Here is a 16845-nt window from a genome sequence, read left to right as displayed (position 1 = left end):
GGATACAAGTTCACATCTAAATCATATCCTTTGCTATATCATAAGCCCAGAAGTCTCCTCTACTAATTTTTATTTTATTTTCTCTCTTCAAGAGAGAAGTGAGTAAATTATGACAGAAATGTAGGTTTCGGGCGAACAATCCCTTTAACTAGAACAGTTACTTTTCCAATCATTCCAAGGAATTATTAAGAAACCATTCATAATCTAATGACTGTTGTCATACACTGGTTCTAAAACATATTTGCACATTTTCTGGCTCTGTAACGGCGTGTTTGGCATGTTGATTTGGCAGACATTAGCGCAGCACATTATCCAGACACTTCATTGTGTTGGCTACGTGCGCACGGTTGCCAGACCTCTCCGATGACAGCAGATCTAGCTTTACACCACTGCAATCACCTTCCACCATAATAGACTATTAATAGAGGAGAGCAGCAAGAGAGATGCTTCTTCTCTTTCACAGTCAGCAGTGTTGCTTTCCCTTCAGACTCTCCAGAGGGTGGCAACGCTGTGGCCCACTGTGTGAAGAGTCAGTAGGCTCACAGGGGCTGCCCACTAGAGATACGGATTGATGGGCATTGGATCAGTGCTCTTACAAGAGCCTTTGCCCCTTATTTCATTAGCCGCTTGACTACAGATCTGCTCCATGACGCTATCATGATGACCCTCATGACCATCTGATAACAATACAGTTCTGACAACACAAAGCCTCTCAAACACTTCAACACATGAAAGTGGTACTTCATACTTCTATGGGAATTACTAATTATTTGGATCCGTATTCTAAAGTGAAGATCATGGGAACTAACTAGTAATGACTCAAGTGTTATTACATGATCTAGTCATGATTTGTGCAACCAAACACAAAAGTCATTTCAAGCGTTTGAGATTTTTGGTGAACTTTAGTATACTTTTAGAAAATTTCTTTAGAAGTATAGTAACACTTGAGTCATTACTAGTTAGTTCCCATGATCTTCACTTTAGAATACGGATCCAAATAATTAGTAATTCCCATAGAAGTATGTAGTAACCCTTGAGTCATTACTAGTTTGTTCCCATGATTCTTACAGTAGTTACTAATGAAAAGCCAATAAAGTGTAGAATCTTCTCACTCACAAGATACACACACACACACACACACACACACACACACACACACACACACACACACACACACACACACACACACACACACATATGAGCCAGGAGACATACATAAAAACATATTTTTTTGTGAGGTAAGTTAAATAATAAATTCACTCTATATGGTATTTGGATGGCTGATGACTCAATATGTTCCAGTCGTCACCGTGACTCTAGTGATTCAATACCAGTCCAGAGGAATGCCGAAAAATTGGCCACAGGACAAGTAAGGTCCAGACTACTGTATTTAAAAATTCATTTCTTTAACATTATTCACATTATTCAGTTGATAAATAGACAGCATAGGCCAATTATTAACAGCTTTCCCAAATCATAAGTCTTCTGTGCTATTACATATTGATAATGTAAACAACCTTGTGTATTCGTTTACAGTAGCAGTTCAAATGTTAATGTAGTGCTAGTCATTTATCCTGCATTGGTTATTGATTAGTTTTGTATGAATTATGAAAATTTTCAGTAGTTCTCTGGGAAGCATAAAAAATATAATAGTTATTGAAATACCCCTTTCATCTGTGCACTATTACTTCCTAATTCGTTAATCAGAGTTTCTTTTTAGTTAATAGTAGTTACTAGATTGTTAATAAACTTTTTCAGTAGTTCTCTGGGAAGCATAAAAAAATAGTAGTTATTGATTAGTTAATAGTGAACTTCCACTTTCATCTGTGCGCTATTTCTTACTAGTTTGTTAATCAGAGTTTCTTGTTAGTTAATAATAGTAACTAGATTGTTAATATTGTGTTACTCGTTGGTTCTTGTGTAGTTATTCATTAACGAAGGAACCGTATTCTAAAGTGTTACCCAAAATTCCTTTATGCCGCCTTTAACTGCACCTGTGAAACTCGTACCTTTGGACACGTTCACACAGCAACAGAATACGGTTCTCAGTCCTTTTTTTGAGTCCTTAATATGGTTACGTTCACACACCGGTGAGTTATTTACGGTCCTGACAACCGCATTCTATAACAGAACTCACACCTGTACGTTTTCAGGACTCGCAACCGCATTCTCGGAAAGCGCGCTGACACGGAAGAGGATTGGACCACTAGTTGTCTGTCACTTTATACAGTGCAAAAGAGCCACTCAGCGCTGCACAAACGTGTGTCTTCCAGGTGTTGCGGATTTTGTGTGTGGTTTCACTTTCGGTAACTTACAGAGATAGAGATATGAGCTGTGTGTCATCTGAAGGTTTAAGATCCAGTCTCTGTTCTGCACCACCAGTTTTGTGTTGATTTGAAACATGGTGGAAACATGTTGATTTTGAGACTGACCTATAATATCATATAATATACTGTATCTACATAGAGATCAGTGAGTGGAAAGCAAGACTGTAGTGCATGATGTTAAAGTGATAGTTCACCCTAAAATGAAAATTAAGGAATTACTTACCCTGATGTTGATCCAAACCTGTATGAGTTTTCTTCTTCTGTGGAACACAAAAGAAGATATTATAAAGAATGTTAGTAATCAAACAATTGACGGTAGCCATTGACGTTAATGGAAGGATAAAAAATACTATGGAAGTCAATGGCTACCTCCAACTGTCTTACCACCATTCTTCAAAATATCTTATTTTGTGTTCAACATAAGAAAGAAACTCATACAGGTTTGGAACAACATGAGGGTGAGACAAAATTTTAATTTTTGGGTGAACAAGCCTATCCCTTTAATCACTCAATGTTAATTGGAATTTGAATTCAAACGTAGATATATAGGTTTATTCTTCACAACATATTTCTTTAGTTTAGTTTAGACTACTTCCATGTTATGTTTCCGACATGAATGCATGACGTCATAATGAAGAACGCCCGACCCTGAGGTATAAGTTTCCCAGTTGCACTTCAAGGTAGCATATGTTCTATGTATCAACCTGAAAAGGAAAATACCAAAATCTTCAAAACTGTTTTGAATTATTTTGGAAATAAACAACAACATTATCATACATTCTGTTTCTTTACCTTAAATCAGCCTAAAAAAAACTTCCGGCTGGTCCAGCTAACTAAAAAGCACATTCTACAATAAACAAACAGGTTCTTGTAAATGCAAGGACTGCAAGGTGAGACTTCCATTTACAGTAGTTGTGATAAGGAGCGATACTTTTATTTTTATTTTTATCATACATCTTTCCAGGAGGTCTATCTACTAATATTTTCAACATGCTACAGGGCAATAAAGTCTGCTAAAAAGGTAAATAATCTGAAGGCCACTGTTATGCAATATTTCAGAAACTGCAGAATCACCACTAAAAGGACATTCTATGACAATTGTAATCGTCATAGCTCAGGTAAGAGATATTAACATTGTCCTGTATGCATATCGTCATACAAAATACATAATGAGCAATCACTTTCACATTTCAATGGGCAATATTTCTGCTTGACTAAATGATTAGATGCTTCTCTTATGGGACAGACCTAGCTGTGGTAATCAAGCAATTAAAAGACCGTAGTAATTAGGTTCTTTGACAGTTAACTCATGTGATCCTCCTGTCTTCCTGATACACAGGGAGATGAAACATGATTACCACTGCTGGCTCAAGGGCCTCTAAAACAACAGGTGGAACTGCCTGAGTTCACAGGTGACACATGTGAGGGAGGTTTAAATTTTAAAGAGTATCACTGCATGCATACATAGGCTTCACGTCATCAGATATCTCAGCCCCTGTCATTCGAGATGATGTAACAAAAAAACCAACACAATGACCTAAATGTGTTTTTCCCAACTATATATATATATATGTGTGTGTGTGTGTGTGTGTGTGTGTGTGTGTGTGTGTGTGTGTGTGTGTGTGTGTGTGTGATCCTCGAAAAACAACCGTTTAGATTCTTCCTTTCACTTTAATTAAGTCACTTTTGACTAACTTACAGTATTGTTGTTTTGTTATATTTTAAAGGGAAACTGGTTACCATGGTACATTTTTTAAGAAAGTGTCCTGAATTGGTGTATGGTTGGCTAAAAGCTAACACTACTGGCTACCACATCTGTAGCTGCCCAGAAGCTGAATTCGGAGCATAATAAATTAGGCTAACTTTACTGGCTGCCAATTTCTCCATAAAAACAAGCCACAAATATGATTTGACCGGAATTTGTAAGACACGCCCACATACACACGGAGAAGTCGGTTGACAAATATTAAAGTGCAACTACTCTCATAAAATAAGCGTCACAGAGGATCGCTGTATGAGAATATCCGTTGACGTTAGCATGAACGCTAGCTGACGCGCTAATAAAAACACAGCGTACTGTTATCATTTATTAGACAGTAGTTTATCCGTTCATAATGAAATTAGAGGAACTGGTTTAAAAGAAACACATGGTGGCAAAATGAGTTGAGAGTTTTGAGGGATGGACTAGCAGCATCTGTCTATACTAGAGACGCGCTCATGAAGTACGCTGATTGTTCGCATGTGTATTTGACAGCTCTCATGACCTGCCTTGACATGACAGATCCCTACACTGGTCGGCCACAAAAAAAAGAATACTAAAAAAGGCCTGTATAACCCAATTATGTGCAAATATGCATTCTTGTAATAATGACACCAACACAGGTGCATGATAAACAAGACCATGCGTATCAACGCGTATTACCTGTAATAGGACAGCAGTCCATTGCTGAGCACGAACCATCTGCGCTGGTAACCTTTAATGTAGTTAGTCCATTTAAAGAGCCAGCCTTTGTACGTGTCGGAGCCCGGGGCGGGTGTCCCGCTCGCTGGCGTGGACGAGCCACTCTTGCCCTGCTCGCTCATCCTCCTTCTGCCCCGGTCCACTGCCGCAGAGTGATGATGATGTCGCCGCCGCTGCTGCTGTTTGCAGGATAAGCAAGAAGGAACTGCTGAGAGAAAGGACACGATCCTGCCGGGGCCGCTGTAGGGAGCGGCCACTCTCCCCATAAACTGTCCGCCGATGCGCCGAGATGGACGGACTGCCGGAGGAGGGTCTGGGTCTGGGAGAGAGAAACAGCACACTCTCCCTGATGATAGAGAGATGGAAGAACAGCGGGCGAGCAGGAGCGACGACCACTGGCGGCACGAGAGGAGCGCGCGCTCTGAAATCAACGCGCACTACATTCAGGCATACCTCCAGAGTTTATTACTCATACAATTGGTCGCATTTAAAGCAAATCTTTAATAATAAAGTATATTAAAATTGATTTCTAGTGTAGACACCTTTTCTATACTTAATTTATTTAAGGTTATGTAGGCTACATGTAAATATCACGTGCTGCAGGGCTATATAGTCTAGCTCCGCTGTTTAAATTAACTTAAATCTTTCCAGTGAGTTCTCGCCAGGGAAAATAGTTCAACAAGAAGCCAAACGGACTGGAACCATACAGCCTAAGTGGAGCGGGGTGACTCCTCTCAAAGCTTTAATTCTGCTTATCACTCAATCGCTTCGCTCCACTCCAGGATTTGATTTCTATTAGTGAGAAAACCTTGTGTGAACAAAAATATTGGACAAATTATATTTAATATTGACCGAAGGAATGAGCATTCCATCTTTCAATACGGGACGGTCACACGCTCACCCTTCATTCTGAGACTAACTGCAAGAAAGGAAGTTTCGCATTAATTCACTCTGCACTGCTGAAGAACTGTATGTGTGTGTGTGTGTGTGTGTGTGTGTGTGTGTGTCAACAAGCGGAGGGATACAAACGCTTTTGGAACACTGTTTAGGTTAGGAACGGAACAATTCTGTATTTGTAGCACAATGTTAGACCTTACCAGGCTTTTTTTACAGTAAAATACTGTCAACACTTGCCAGTAATTTACTATTAATTGTGTAGTCATTTACTGTAATCTACAGTATGTTACTGTGAAAAATACCATGCACTTAAAACTTAAAACTCAAGTTAACTAATTTCACTTGCAGAAACCGACTGCCTTAAATTGACCAACTGTTGTTTAAATGTATTAACTAAAATTTACAATGCACTAATAATGTGATCAAAATATTACTGCGAACTTATTTCATTTGAGACCATTAAAAAATATTGTAAATAAAGAGATTTCTACTGGACCAGCAACACAGTCAACGCCTGTTAAATAAATCAACATGCAGCATATCACCAATGTTTCTCGGTCTCTTTAGCACAATGTTGACCCAAACATTTTTTTACAGTTAACTACTGGCAACAGTGTTGCCAGTATATACCTGTTTTATAACTTAGTTTATTACTGTTAAAATACATTTCGTGGGTGTGTATTTTTATATTACACTGTTAACCCTTTCAGCCCCACAGGAAAATCCACACTACAAAGTGTAAAAAGTAACATTGATGCAGTGTTGCAGTGAGATAATTGATTATGTAAGTGATTGTTGAGCATTAGTGATGAACACCTGCTGTTAACCAGCAGAATCACTGAAGGAAAGAGGAACACATGAACAGAAAATAGAGAAACACAAGAAGTTCAACTGACTTCCAGACATTACACATTACTTCACTTATTAATCAGTTTGACTTTATTTCTGTCATACATCTACAGAAGTTGTTATTGAGATGTTTCATTGAAAATGTCTGGTTTGAAGTTACAATTATGGAGATCAGTGTTTTGCTTTAGTTGGGATCCTGACCCTTGCCTTTTTAACATTCTTTTTTCTCTTGCTTGAACTGTGTTTTTGCAAGCCACACTTCTGCACACACACATATGATTTGTGAATGCAGTTTGTATATTGATAATGATGACAAAATCATCATATAGCCTGTTCATTCACTGATCTCATTGAGTTGACTCCAATGAGTTTAATCCTGTATCAAAAGTGAAAATACAGTAATCAGTTAGTGACCATTTTTTGAACACATCATACACAACCAAAGAAACAGAGCTACACTGTCTTGTAGAAATACAGAGATATCAAAAATCAGCACACATTTCTCAACAATGGTGGCAATAATTGTTTTCTTTATTTATTCATACTTCAGTGCATGCTGGGAGTTTTATACTATCTCCACCATGGTGACTACACCCTTTATTATATTCATTAAAAAAAATCAACAACTAAATATCTGTTAATTCTCAACAAGTACTTTTGTACATGTATAAGAAATAATGTTAAACTGGTTTCACACTCAGTGTAGCTGGAAGTCAGTTGTAGTTCTTGTGTTTCTTTTTTTCTGTTCTTGTTTCTCTGTCTTTCAGTGATTCTGCTTGTCAGGTGTTCATCAGTGTCTGAATTCACTCTCTTCTTTTCAGTGGACTGTATTAGTGAACTAATGTAGGGAATAGTGAATGAGGGTATAGGATGTGATTTGGAACAACGCTTCTTGGTGTCGACTTCGAGCGTTGTTAATTCACAGTATATTCCTGTAGGCTACTTTCTCGAAAACGACAAATATAACCCAGAATGCATTCTCTCTATGGTATATTACTGTTTTAATGGAAAATGGTATGATACCGTCAGTATTTGGCCTTTTTTACAGCAAAGGTTAACAGTGCACGTGTAATGTGGACACCTTATTTAATGTGTTATATTAAATATTTTAATATGACCAAAAAAAATTAATAATTGACATCATGGAAATGTGGGACAGTGTCTACTTTTAATTCTCTGTAAGCAAGTAAATATTTATTATTTATGTCATTCCCATATTTACCAGCGTGAGTCTTAAGTATAAACTGTGAATAAGGTAAGTATTGTGCTAACTTATATTTTTATATAATATTTTATATTTTTGTATTATGTTTTATAGAATAGGTACGGCAGACTTCAATCACATGTTGTTTTGGGATCTCACCAGTTGATGTCGCCACAGAGCTTCAAATATAGTACAAGCACTTCGATTGGGGATATCAGACACATATGAGTGATGTATAACATATTCAACATAAGGGAATTGCTCAGACGTCGTTTGAAAGGGTTTATTAAATTTTCATTGATGAAACATTACAACTACTAAAAAGACAACATTTGTTTCCATATTAGAAAAAGCAGGTAGCCCTTTAAAATCCAAAACAAATTGACAAAAAATAACAAACAAAGACAGTCCTACCAAGAGAATCCATATTCAGCATGTCTGAACGTTCAGTCTAAAGCCTTTAACATTACTAGCACAGGACACATTCCACAAGAACATGACATCTGCTACATGTTGTCTAGTCCTCAGTCCACAACCATAAAACTGTGTGGCATGCGAATGTATGAGCCCCTCTCTGCTGTTTTAGAACACTAACCGGGCTGCATCTCCATCACTTACACTTAAACTACATGCTAAGCTTTACACTAACATTATACAAAAAAAGAAGAAAACGATGCTCAAGTTCTGCAACAAAGGTCTGCCTGTACTCACTCATGTTGGTACATACAGTATACGTCAGTGCAATTTACCCCTGAATGATTTAGGTTTTGCCAATTAAAGCATGCAGCTCCATTGAACAGAAAACAGATTCTTTATGATAAAAAAGTCTGAAGGACGACCAAAGTTACTATCTTATTTATGCTTCCATCTGCTGACAGAAGTTCTCAGCTCAGCTCAAGTCATGTAAGATGTGTACAAGTGCATAGATGGCTGTCAGAGTTGCATTTGCGAGGAACGAGGGGATTTTTCTCCTTTGCACACTCTGTCTGGTATGAAAATATGTCTAAGGAAAATAGGAAAGCATTCGGGGACCATCAATTTTCTGTCTAATAAACCTCCAGCACCCGTGCGCCAAAGCTCCAGAACAGATTAGGTGCAGCAGTGCGACAGCTCTAGCTCTGAATCAACACTTCCACACAGACAACCAATCATTCGTGGCGACTGTCAGTACATGTCCAGAGAACACTCTTTATATTAGTACATATGAAGCTCAGGCCAAACGTATACATGTTCTCTACGCTAGAAGAGTGTAGCATAGAAAAAACTAGCCCCCAAAAAAAACCTGAATCTCATTGCGGACACCGAACGAACAACTTTAACTTTAATGTATTCTGCATTCAGATACTCCAGAGAGGATGTGGATTGTGCCATAAAGACTGCAGTCCACTGCAGTAAAAGACGTAAGCCTCCTCTGCATCTTGGATCAGCAGAAATCTTCAGGTTTAGGGAAGCCCCAGAGGATCTGTTAGCTTTATCATCACTTCTCACAGCTTTTTCAAGTGCCAGTGTACATGCTTGCTGAAATCTGTACATAACACCTCAATATCCTGCCAGAGGAAGACTTTATGTTGTGCCTCATTTCTTCAATGATCTATATTTAGGAGGTAGGATGTTTGCCATTGTTAATAGATTTGGCAGGGCATATGTGAGTAAATTACAATGCAGTTAATATATAGTATATGTTTTGGCATATACCTAATCACTGGGCTTCAGAGAAAGCATTTTGATGTTCACATAAGGCTAAAAAGTGTTAAGTTATTGACTACGGCCTTCACAAATCCACACTCAGGTAGATTGTGAACCCACAGAAGAACTTCATTGCCGTTGTTACATCTGTCTGATTGAAATAGCTCAGCGTGATTTAAGGAAGTCCAGGATAGCAGACAAAGTTCTGAAGGGATCTGTTCCCTTGTTAATACATCAACCAAGGGACAAAACACTGAACTGGAGTGGTGTGCATGGAAGGACAACTCATCAGAAAGAATTAAAACCATTCATTTTGCCATTAAAAAGAAAGCTGTTTTAAAAAAAAAATGTCACCCCAACCACACTGTACGAATATTATACACACTTTTGCTGGGTCTTTGTAAGGTGGACCAGTGATTTACTACACAGGGAATGGCCGTTAAAAACTGTCACTCTGGAATACACAGCATCTGAATCTAAATCAAAGCAGTAAGGGGAAATGAACTATACTCTGTTTGAGACCAATCCAATATCTCACTCTCATCCTGACAGTTTGTTAGAGCATGCTGGAGAAAAGTGAAATCAGTAGTATCAGACGAATGCATCAGTTACAGAGGCCCCTAGGTGGTAGTATTCCAGCCATTTCGATTGACAGTTTAGTCAGCTAATCACCAAAGCTCCATCCTCGTGGTTCAGCAAAGTTGACTTTAAGTACACTGACTTCGGACCAGTTTAAATCAGAAAACAAGAAAAATCTGAAAACACAAACTGGTCCTAAATAAGCATAAATTCAAAAAAAGGCTACATATCTGTCACATGACATTACAGCGGTTCCTCTGCAATGCCCCCTGGAGACGGATAGAGGTGTGGTTTGGGCGCAGTCCTCGCGCCACGGCTATTCCCAGGAGTTCTTTAAAGAGCAGAAGCACATGCCAGTTATACTTGGCGGAGCACTCGACATAACCGCACTTCCAGGTCTTCTTCACCAGTACAGACACGGCCCTGCGCTGGGTGAACCGCTGCCGCTGAAGGTCCCGTTTACTGCCAACTACCAGGATGGGCACCTCACTACTGCTGCCCACTCTTACGGAAAGACAAAAGAAGGACAGAGAGGTGGGAAGAGCAATAGAAAAAAAGGTTTAAGAGGGAATTATCAAGTAAAACAAACCGACCAAATGAGTATTGATCCATTTCTTACATTATATGTTGAACATAATATTTGTTCATGTTTGCACACCATCTTCAGCAAACATGCACGGACACACACACAAACACACACACACACATTAAAAGCCTCTAAGCTCCTTGACACTCTCTTCAAAAAAAGGCACAGAGCTCATAATGTGTGCTGGAGAATGCATGATGTGTGTCCTTTCTCGCTTGACTGCTTGAAGGTCACACTCACACATAATGGAGAATGAAAGCGTTTCATGTTCAGGGGGCTTCAAAGGCAAGCGTGTGTGCATTTTGTTCAATTGAAAAAAAGTGTAATAAATTTAATTGGCAATTCACTGGTGCACAAGGAGATCAAATGAAATTGAGAGGTTGTACTTTCTCATTTGATTCGAAAAAAAAGGATATATGAATAAATGTCGAAATAAATGTCTGGCCAATTCATATAGGCTTTGGGTATCTTTATAGAATAACAAATTATGGCACCGTGTGTACGCAAATTGCATATCATAAATATTTAATACGTTTAATTTAACACATTAAGTTTAATTGAGGACCTAAGACCATTCCATCTCATTCATTTTCATATTAAAACAAATACTATTATTGTTATTATTCCGATTCTGCTCATTTCAGTTCCGTCAAATATTGAGGATGTATGCTGTTATACATGCATTTCAATATTTGTGTAAAAATAGAGAGATAGAAGAGAATCTGAGTGAGTAATATCAGCACAAAATAAGAGAATAATCTGTCAGACAGACCAATTCCATTATGCTTCATAAGTCTACACACACCAATCCCTCATGCCTGTTTCTGGCTGCTTGTGTCATGTTTTTACACTGATTTATCCCCTTTATACGGGTTATCTGTGCTTTCTCAGTATGACTCCCCTGTCTACACCCTCACTATCTCCCAAAGCTTGTTTATCAAGTCCATGTTCAGTCAGAGCACTTTTGAGAAATCTTCTACCTCAGCTGCATGTACAGTATATTGAGTATACATTCAACATACATTTCCATGCATTCTCTCTCTCTCCCTCTCTCTCTCTCTCTATATATATATATATATTAATATATATGAGAACCAATAACTGAATACAGTGATCATTAAAAATTGTCCAAAGAACTTTTTTTGCATTAAGAAATGTTTTCAAAGCAAATGCAGTGAGAACGTGAAGCATGTTTGATATTGTGGGCGAGGGAAAGTGTGAAGGGTTGAGATGGTTGCATTTTCTGTCATTCATTCAGTTCACATAAGGCCTTTATGCAAACATGATGCTGCACACAATTTATGGGCACACGACCTGCATATGTAAAACGATTTTCTCACTGGCATCTATTATATTCTTATCAGCTGTAGTGAATGGTGACAGTGTCTATGCTCTGTAACTGTCACTCAACCATATTCTCAAATGTCACCTCATTATCTCATCATCAGCGGGGGAAACAAGGGCCAACTGTTATTAAAAACATCAAAACCAATCAGTAGTTTGTCACTGCAGCTGATACAGTCACATTAATCTCTGCTGATGTGCTACTGAGCTGAGTAAAAATGGTTTTAATGACCATAGTTGGTCCCGTTCTAACAATAACAGAGGGAATGTCTTTTTGTTGGATCTACTATAACATAATAATCATTCTCTATTATTCTTTGAGGTGGGTAATTTCAGTTTTTCGAATGAGTTCTGTCATACCTGTTATCCACAATTTGCTGTCGGATCATCTTGACATACTCAAAGCTCTCCACACAGCAGATGTCATAGACCAGAATGTAGGCGTTAGCGCTGCGGACTCCTCTACACCGCGCATCCAACCACTCCTGATGGAAACAAACAGACAATTGCTTGTTTATTTGCAATGTTACGAGGCCAATGTACAAATAACTTCCAATCAAATATAAACCATTTTTACCACATTGCACGATGCTACATTTTGGTTGCAGTTAGGTTACATAGCAGTAAAACATTTAAGGTCAAGAAACCGTAACTGTACAGTCTAGCAAGGTTGTGCCACGTACCACTCTGAGATACACGGGTTGAGGATCCAAACGTAGTACTTTATTGAAAGGATAATTCACAATCATAGTCCAAAACAGGCAAGAGGTCAAAAGCACAGGGTAAACAGTCCAGACAATGACAGAGTCCAAGGTACAGGCAAACAGAAAAATCCAGGGCAACAGGCAAAAGAACAAAACTAGTGATGGCAATTTCAAAACACTGCTTCATGAAGCTTTGAAACCCTCATGAATATTTTGTTCCGAATCAATGGTTCGGGGCATGTGTCAAACTGCCAGAGTCACGTGATTTCAGTAAATGGGGATTCATTACGCTGCTTCGGAACGTTTCGAAACACTTATAAATTTTGATGGTTCACCACTGGGTGCGATGATCTCTATTAACCCATTAAAATGAGGAGTCTGTGTGTTTTACCTGATTTCTGACCAGTTTTATACATTTGTAGATGTTTTAATTAGACATTAGTATAATTAAAATGAATAATGGTAGTTTCTTATTGGCCTGTTTAGCTGAGACAATCATAGAACAGACAAAAACATATAGACACCTCAATCTTATTAGATAAGATAATTGAATTTAAAAGATTGTACTCTCAATAAAAACATTTGCAATACATTTGTAAAAGGTGTTTTTATGCATGTTTGGCCCAGGTTTCAGTTGGACTTACACTGTTCTGACACAATACAGCAGATTTGTTTCAAATGTTTCAGTGTTCCACGGAGCCTCAATCCACCCACCAAAACACGGACAACAAGGATACAAGGCTCAGAAATGTAGTACAGACATATACAAGACTTCGCAATGAATGACAGAATGAACCAAGCTTATGACAAGCTAGTTTGTTATAGTTTTACATTTTGAAATTTGCTATAAATTTCAGGTAATTCATTTCAGTTATTAATGAGTTTCTAACATATTTCTATTTAGTTTAGCAGAATTAACAGAACACTCCCAGAGTGCAGACCAAAGCCAGACATTTTAATGTAAGCTTAGTGATGCAAACATAGCAACACAAATTTAAAGCATGCTGAGATTGATTAGATGAGGATTAGTAAAAGTATGCAAATATTCACCAAAATGAAGCAATCAAGCCTTTTGTACTCCTTACACAAGCTGAGCTCCGATTTAGGGTCCCTATTCAGTGTTCACTACTGATACATTTTATATTTATTCATTTTAAAGAAAATAACATAACTATAATATAATTGCAATGATGTTAATACATTTTATTTCAAGAAAGAGGCCAAAAAAGAGAGAAATAAAGTACATAGCCCAAACAATATAAAAGGTTGTTGAAATGTGTAAAAAATCTAGGCAAAAAGTATGATTTAGGTTTTTAACAAACCTTTAATTAATGAAGAACTAGTTCTCTGCTGGTAATGATGAAAGAGGCCCATATAACTGAATGTGACTTTAATTGAAGGAAAGGCATTAACAGGTAAAGAAAATAGCACAAATTTATGTTGAATAACATTTCTTTGTACAACAAATTTCCTTGCTCCTAATGGAAGCTATCTATACTCCGACCAAGGTATTGCGAGCACAGCATGCACTCACGTCAGGTGTGTAGGTGTGTGGGTGTGTGCGTGTGTTATAGTGGCCATTCTCATTAGTTCAATAGAGCAGGGGAGAACTGGTAAGGTTGCAGCCAATGAATAGTAATGATTTACCCGCAGTAATTACACATCACCGCTGAATGAGGGACATCAAGCAAATTTCTTCAACAGTGACACACAGACCTCAGCTCTATTCTCCCTCCTTCCCCTCTTCTCAGGGAGCTCTTATGAAATGAACTGAATATCAATTTCAATTTTCATTTACACCATCAGTGTACAACAATAAATGTGCAACATCTTTTGTTTGACATTGATTATTTGTTTGTACAGCAGCGCCTCAACTACTGTTAGCCGCGGATTGTATGTGAGTCACACGTTATTAAAGTCCCCATGAAATTGATCTTTTTTTTACACTAAATATTCTTATTTTTTAATGGAATATTGCATTGTTTATTATAAATTATTTATCTATCATTATTTATAAAAAGTTCATGTGCCCATGTAATTATTCATCAAAAAATGTATTTCCCCTCCCCCTCGACGGACTTTTGACTTCAGCTCGGCGTCTTCTAAGGGCCCCCCCCCTGCCTCGGGCCCTGGGTACTCGGTACCCTTTTTCCCCCGTCTACCACGCCCCTGGGTGTGTGTGTTGGGGTTGAACAGAAGAAAAATCGAGTGAGAGGGGGAAGTCAAATTGAAGCCATTTGTCTCAAGCTGATCTTGCTTGTGAAGAAAATCAATGTCAACTGTAGCAAAGACAGTGTTTGCGCATTCATCTTGACAGGGGAACAATTACCTTCATTCTTTACCGATGTTAGAAAAGCAGCACACTGCTAATATTTTACACTCAGAGATGACCCCTGTGATGCTGCACTGAGATCCACACTGACTCATTAGTGTAAAAATTAAAGCAACCAGGCGTGGAGATAAACACACTGGCAAATCATTATACAATAAACCGACAAGGGAGGAGGGATATTTCAATTGAAAATGAAAATTCACCATCATTTTCATTCGCCCTCATGTTAATCCAAAACTGTATGACTATCTTCTGCAGAACACAAAATAATGTGTAGACAATAATGGGTCAAAAACAGCATTTGAACCTCACTGACTTTCATTGTAGAGACTTTTTTTTCTTTTCTTTTCAAAAACAGTAAATCATGACAGAATTTTCACTTTTCAACAAACAATAATTTTCTGCATTCTTATCACACTCTCCAGCTTCTGACTGATCTTCTATAAAACCAAAAATATAGGAGGGGAGAGAATTTGTCTTTAGCTTTAGTCCTTAGATGCTGAATAAGAAGTCTCTGTCTTTTTCCCTTTCCATCTTTTTCAATTTCCTGCATATCAAAAGCAGACGCCTTACCCTCCGTCTCCACTGGGAAATCTGACAGTTCTCAGACCTTATTAAGCACAAACTCAACATTCCAAAAGATTTCAAGGAGTTCTAGCTCAGTGATCATTGGTAGATTATCTACACCGGTTTTGGGCATTAACTATGGAGCTAGAGCGCAAGACCAATTCCTGTCAATTAAACATGAGCCTTAAAGCTTCCAGTCTTTTCCGTGGAGTACTGTTCTGACATAAACGCTCCCTCGGTGTGCCTGTTAGATGTTTCAGATGCGCTGTCATCCCTGTGAAAGCTAAAAATAGAAGCTAGTCTCTCTCTCCTTGTCAAGCCACAGTGCCGATCTTCCCTGTGAGTGAGTTAGAGAGAGGACACATTCAAATTCACTTTCATCATGATTCAGCATTCTCCTCTGGGCAAGGAAGATATCTGCTTTAAGGAAAAAGATCTCTGGGACTTTGGAAGACGTCCACCAGAAATTGCTGAATGGGTAACTGTGCTGCTGAAAGCTGCCAAGTGAGTTCACGAAAACATGTGATCTGATCCGTGTGCGTGTTTGATGTTCACCTGAATGGACAGCTCGGAGAAATACTATTGTTAGGCTAAAATAGGAGCAAGAAAGTAATTTGTAATATAGTTCATACATTCAAATGTTTTATTTTTTATATTATTTTTTACATTTGATATATTTTTTATTTTTAAAATACAATTTTATAATATAAATAAAATCATATAAAAAAGCAAAAATGTACATATATCTTCTGTGGAAGTCTCAGAACCAAAACATGTTTGTCCAATCATAGCACTCGGTCCGAATGCAATGATAGGATTTCTTACCTGCCTATATGTATTTGCATACCTCCGAGCACCTGCTCGCGCAGACATCACGCATCATCAGCATGTTCCTTAAGACTACGCAGAGTTGTAGACAGACACTGAGCGCCACAAACAAACAGCAGCAGCCTTTTACAGTTCCCTTCTGAACCAAACCAAAAAGCTTATGTCCTTTCACACCATGTAACTACCATAAGAAAAAGATGGCAACCCGTGACGTGCTATGTCAACACTATCAATGCCGAAATTAATCTGCGTTATGTTATGTGCTTTGAGACATGAGGTAATTTAATGGCATCTCTCGTGGCGCTTTGCAGAATCTGCTCTGGCTGTGTTTTGGAGGAGACGTGGCTTTGGAGATGCTCTAAAGGGAGGGTGGGATCTTATGCTTACAAAGCAAGCTTGCTATTGCTAGCCTCTCTAAAATTGCCTGCCATACCTTTAATACAGTTTAAATCAAGGAGTAGACTAAAATTCGTTTTTTTTC

General features: G+C 38.2%; 2 protein-coding genes across 4 annotated transcripts in view; both read right to left on the bottom strand.

The window, feature by feature from the left end:
* osbp2b (oxysterol binding protein 2b) overlaps window positions 1-5179 on the bottom strand; it is a 94740-nt gene extending 89561 nt beyond the window's left edge. The window contains exon 1 of one of the 2 annotated variants that reach the window (XM_077241076.1): window positions 4750-5179. In XM_077241076.1, the coding sequence (XP_077097191.1) occupies window positions 4750-5054 (305 nt within the window). In that variant the 5' untranslated portion in view covers window positions 5055-5179. Of the gene's footprint in view, window positions 1-2315; window positions 2372-4749 lie in introns of those variants that run through there. The other variant, XM_077241078.1, reaches the window with a different exon arrangement.
* Window positions 5180-8007: 2828 nt separating this feature from the next.
* Window positions 8008-16845, bottom strand: part of rasl10a (RAS-like, family 10, member A) — a 19643-nt gene continuing 10805 nt past the window's right edge. For both annotated transcript variants that reach the window (XM_077240544.1, XM_077240545.1), the window contains 2 exons: window positions 12294-12418; window positions 8008-10507 (listed from right to left, as the gene is read on the bottom strand). In XM_077240544.1, coding sequence (XP_077096659.1) covers window positions 10237-10507; window positions 12294-12418 — 396 coding nt within the window. In that variant the 3' untranslated portion in view covers window positions 8008-10236. The remainder of the gene's footprint in view (window positions 10508-12293; window positions 12419-16845) is intronic.

Source organism: Siphateles boraxobius, unplaced genomic scaffold (assembly GCF_051911475.1).
Source record: "Siphateles boraxobius isolate OS27281-9 unplaced genomic scaffold, OSU_SipBor_1 24, whole genome shotgun sequence".
NCBI lineage: Eukaryota > Metazoa > Chordata > Actinopteri > Cypriniformes > Leuciscidae > Siphateles > Siphateles boraxobius.
Note: the sequence above shows the minus strand (reverse complement) of the source record. Positions and strands in the feature narration are given on the sequence as shown.